This window comes from Octopus bimaculoides, chromosome 25 (assembly GCF_001194135.2).
Source record: "Octopus bimaculoides isolate UCB-OBI-ISO-001 chromosome 25, ASM119413v2, whole genome shotgun sequence".
Lineage (NCBI taxonomy): Eukaryota > Metazoa > Mollusca > Cephalopoda > Octopoda > Octopodidae > Octopus > Octopus bimaculoides.
This window is the reverse complement of record NC_069005.1, coordinates 7,139,133-7,144,321: the sequence shown is the minus strand read 5'-3', so window position 1 is coordinate 7,144,321 and position 5,189 is coordinate 7,139,133. Positions and strand designations below refer to the sequence as shown.

General features: G+C 36.1%; 1 protein-coding gene across 1 annotated transcript in view; it reads right to left on the bottom strand.

Annotated features, from left to right (window-relative positions):
* Window positions 1–5,189, bottom strand: part of LOC106877328 (dynein axonemal heavy chain 2) — a 141,464-nt gene that overhangs the window by 109,579 nt on the left and 26,696 nt on the right. Inside the window, exons 18-21 of the mRNA XM_052976818.1 lie at window positions 4,561–4,761; window positions 2,976–3,132; window positions 2,050–2,139; window positions 318–566 (exon numbers count right to left, since the gene is read on the bottom strand). Of these exons, the coding sequence (XP_052832778.1) occupies window positions 318–566; window positions 2,050–2,139; window positions 2,976–3,132; window positions 4,561–4,761 (697 nt within the window). The remainder of the gene's footprint in view (window positions 1–317; window positions 567–2,049; window positions 2,140–2,975; window positions 3,133–4,560; window positions 4,762–5,189) is intronic.

Below are 5,189 nucleotides of genomic sequence, written 5' to 3'. Positions count from 1 at the left end.
TATATATATATATAGTATATTTTATCTAAAGTGGAATGAATGTTTTCCACATTCATATTTGAAATTCTACCAGGTCACTACCTTGACCTACTAACCTTTAGCATGCTTAGGTGCATTATGTCACTGTAGAGTTTTCTCCCCTGTAGCTGCAGGTGCCTTGTATCACACTGAGAGTGGAGAAAACTAACACAGCAACATGATGCTCCTCCAGCGTGCTAAAGATTAAGGAATATGATACTCACAAAAAAAAAAAAAACGGTAAATTTTCATTAAGTTTGGAAGCAAATGTGATAAAGAATCCTTAAAGTCATGCCAACCTTTTCTAACAGCATAATTTCTTTAGATGGAGGAAGATCAACTTTGAACATGTTCAGGCCACTTCGTAAAACTTGCTCTTGGAACTTCAAAATGTTGACATTTTCTCTGAAATTAGCTAAAGTTTCTAAAGCAACATCGCAAGCTATTTCACTAGAAAACGGTCCTTTCTGTTGGAATTCCTCTAACAGGTGGGTCACTTGTTTCTTGAAGCCTTCTGACTGATTCATCAGACTGGATTTGAATTGGTCCTAAAACACATTAGAACACACACATATATAAAGACATACACAAGTGAAAAGTCACGTAAACATAAGCAGGCCTAATGTGTATATTTACATAGAATACAAATGAATGACAAGAATGATGTAAGGGTCTTGTCTTGACAGCTGTTTCGGATTGACCATGAACTTATGCCTAACCGTGGCTATCTAGTAATAAAGACCCATAATATCATATATGTATGGAATAACATGCATTTTTATAAACACTAACAGCATCACATGCATAGTGTGTTGTTAAATTCTACAAAGCTGTGATATTTTGTCTAAAGGAGGTCTCCACAAAGCAAAATCATGCCACTCTTATCAGAAGATTCTGGAATGTAACATGACAAAAAACAAAACTGAAGGATTAGATTAGCTGCATGAGTGAAGATGATTTTGGATTAATCCTACAATACCATTAAAAAATAAACAATCACACCATAAAAATCTTGAGGTTGTGAGATAATGCATGATTAATTCAAAACAATTTCAATAAATAAGCTTTATATTTAACAGAGTAATCAAACCAGTCGTATCAGGCCCAAATATTCTACTTGTTTTATGTTCAAACCACTTCTAATTCATATTTGAATATGAATAGTTTGAATATGAAACAAATAAGCATTGTATTTGACAAAGTAATATGATTAATGTTAATGGGTTAATAGAACTAGATGTAGTTCTTAATTAAGGATAATTAATTTAATTGCTGATTAATTTAGTTTCAGCAGAGCTTAATTTGTGGTTAACTTAAATATATATTTTTAAATTTAAATAAATCCTTATATGTCCTCTGTTCATTTTCAACTTCATTTATTTCTTCTGTGCTGTTATTTGTTTGGATTAGTAACATTTGATATAAGTATTATGTTAATATAAGAAAATGGAGAAGAAATATAGTGGATATATATTTAATTTTATTTGTTTGATATGTTTCCACCGTGATACAAATAAAATTAAATAAGTATCCACAATATATAATATATAAATATATAATTTGGAGAAATTTTAATATTTATTACTTGGTATTTTAATTATAGGTCTTTTTAGTGTATTTACTTATTAAAGTTTTCTAAATGTGACTGTGGATTTTCATGGATGTATTCAAGAATTGTGGTTTTTTTCTCTAAATTATATACACACACACACACACACACACACACACACACACACACACATATATATATATATATGTCGCTGACCAAACCATTCAAATTTTTTTTCTCCGTATTCTTTCTGTTGAAGGGATTAGCTCGAAATGTTAAAGACTTTCTGTATTCCCGAGCGTTAAACTAATACATCTTTTTGTTGTTTATACCACCTGTCCTCGTCTGTTGTTGTTTTTTTCCGTACATTCTCCCATATATATATATATATATATATATATATATATATATATATATACATACACACACATATGCATGCACACACAAATGCACAAAATAAATCAAAGAATGCTAATTAATACCTTGGATTTTTTCAGGAGGAAGTCACTTGTCTCCAGTGTTAGTTTAAAGGTGTTCCACTGATCCTTCAGTTCATGTAACATGATGGTCGACTATAAAAGAAATAGAAACACAACTTAGAACCTTAATAACATGCAAATATAACTAAATGCCCCAATGCCTTACCTCTTGCTAATATTGTAACCATATCCATCTGTGCATAATACAGCATTGTATCAACCAGACTACTGGAGTGTTTGTTATACACCGCTGGTCACAATGCACTTCCTTGCACTGTTGTAGCTTAAAATGATGCCACTCTGCTGGATAGGCAGGCAAACCAACATTCCCACTGAACGGAATGCAAATGCATTTCCAGGTTATTCATTTACAGCAGGGAACTTTTTTTAACCAATTACCCCAAAATATACTTATTTATGCCAGAATTACTCCCTTGATTTGAAAGGAAGAAAACCATAAATTCTTTGAATCTATTTATATAGAGAATACTAATAGACACTTGCCCAAGGTACCACACAGTGGGACTGAACCGAGGACCACATGGTTGGAAGCAAACTTCTTACCCACACAGCCACACCTGTACCTATGTAATCTATGATATGCAGGGTCTGAAAACAATGACAGGGCAGTCATGGCTGGCATGTCGTTGATCATAGATCTATTAAATTAAAGCTGACTAATAACCATAATGATTAATTGATGGTGAATTAACCATATGGTTGCTCAACCAGTTAGAAATAGCAGCCAAATTTTCCTCAGAACTCAACTGTTGTAAATAAGAAAGAACACACTGAATAATGTATTCCTTGACACATTTAGTCTACAAAAAAAAAAAAAAAAAAAAAATGAGATGGCAATGGTTGGAACTCCTTTAATCATAGGTTTGCTAGATTAGGGTTAAACAGGGGACCCCAAAAAAATCTCTCACCTCTTCTGCAATTGGTACTTCATATTTGTTGAGGATTGCAAACTGCTCCATCAGGGGCTGAAAGCGGGCTTCGATTTTGCCCTGTTCAGCATTCAGCACCTCCCACAGTTTCAGGCTTTCCTTCAGTTCATCCAGTGTCTGAGGGGTCTTGCATACACTGAAAAGAAAGAAAGGAAAAAAAGAAAAAAGACACTGTTAACTAACTAGTGGTTCTCAACCGGGGTCCTTATGGTCCATGAGAGACCATATAAGATTGTTGGAGGGTCCCACCAAACAAAATAGCAGCCTAGAAATCCGCAATAATATTTTAAGGGCCCCTGAAAAAATTTTGTTTTAGATATCGTTACCAACGTTGCCTTCCTGGCACGTGAAAAGACATTCGAGCGAAATCGTTGCCAGTGCTGCTGGACTGGCTCTTGTGCAGGTGGCACGTAAAATACACCATTTTGAGCGTGGCCGTTGCCAGTACCGCCTGACTGGCCTTCGTGCCGGTGGCATGTAAAAGCACCCACTACACTCTCGGAGTGGTTGGCGTTAGGAAGGGCATCCAGCTGTAGAAACTCTGCCAAATCAGATTGGAGCCTGGTGCAGCCATCTGGTTTCACCAGTCCTCAGTCAAATCATCCAACCCATGCTAGCATGGAAATCGGACGTTAAACGATGATGATGATGATGATGCATGGATTGGTAATGATTTGAAAATAAAACTGCACCATCGTGTTACCAACAGCATTGTACGCCAGTGAAACTTGGAAAGTAACATCAACAATATCCAAGAAACTGGATGTATTCCATCAGAGGTGCTTGCGGAAAATATTGAAGATCTCCGATCGCGACCACATCACAAATACTGCAATCCTCCAGGGAGAACAGTCCAGAAGGTTTGCAAGACATCGTGGCAGAGAGAAGAATGAGACTAGCTGGGCACATTTTCCGCATGCCAGACCAACGGCACGCCAAAACAGCATTTAGATGGGAACCACCTGGCGGAAAGAGAAAGAGAGGAAGACCAAAAACAACATGGCGCAGATCGTTCAAAGCAGACATAGCAGTAATAAACAGAAAATGTAAATGATTCTGGGTTCAATCACTCAGTTTTGTACCTTGCATAATGGGGTCTTCCACCATAACTCTGGGCTGATTAAAGTCTTGTGTGAGTGAAGTTTAAAGACAGAAACCACATCTCATATATATATATACAGACACAGAAACAAAACGTGTACATGTGTGTGAGTGTGCGTGTGCATGTGTGAGTGTATATGTGCATGCATGTGCATGTGTGAGTGTGTATGCACAGGTGAGAGCATGTATGTGTGTGTGTGAGCAGTAGAAGCCAGAACATTTGACAAATAATTTTGCGGTATTAAGCTCCATGGCTTCTCTTTAAAGTCATAAGTCAAAATCCTGCCCAGGCCAGTATTGCTTTATCTTCTCCCAACGTTGACAAAAGAAAGACCAGACAAAAACACAGGTGCCAATACTAAGCCCTTCAGGACCACAGTTTTATGGTCAAAACCTGAAGAACAACACCAAACGAAATAATAGAAACAAACCCCCCACCACACAAATGAAAGAAATTACTTACAGCTTAGTATTCGTTTTAATATAGCTATCAAGAGTTGTGAGTTCAGTTGTGGCCAATTCCAAAAGAAGACCAGTCAGTTTATTCTGCCATTCTATACAATGGCCCTGGATGGCAGCTTTCAGCGGAGTACAATTGAGGACGACAAAGTCTATGTTAATAACCGTCTCTTTGCTTTGGATATTGTTTGCCTTTTCAGTGTATCTGAAACATAAGAGGTAAAACTATAATGTTATTAACCCCCTTTCGTTACTGTATTTATTTAGAGATGCTCTGTGTTTCTCTCAATTATTTTAAATATAACAAAGAATTCAGTAAAATAAATTAGTTATCACTCAGCTAGTGTTAGGAACATTAATTGTGACTAAGGTTTGGTGGAAGATTTTAATACAAAACTTATGAAAACCAGACATTTGTACTAGAGACCCAGAGGTGGTTTCAGCTGGGTTGGTAACGAAAGGGTTAAGAATTGTTTCTCTATTATATATTTTAACCCTTTTGTTGCCATATTTCTTTTGTGATGCTCTGTGTTTCTTTCAATTAATTTTAAACATAACAAAGGATTTAGTAAAATAACTTAGTTATCATTCAGCTAGTGTTAGGAACATTAATTGTGACTAAGGTTTGGTGGA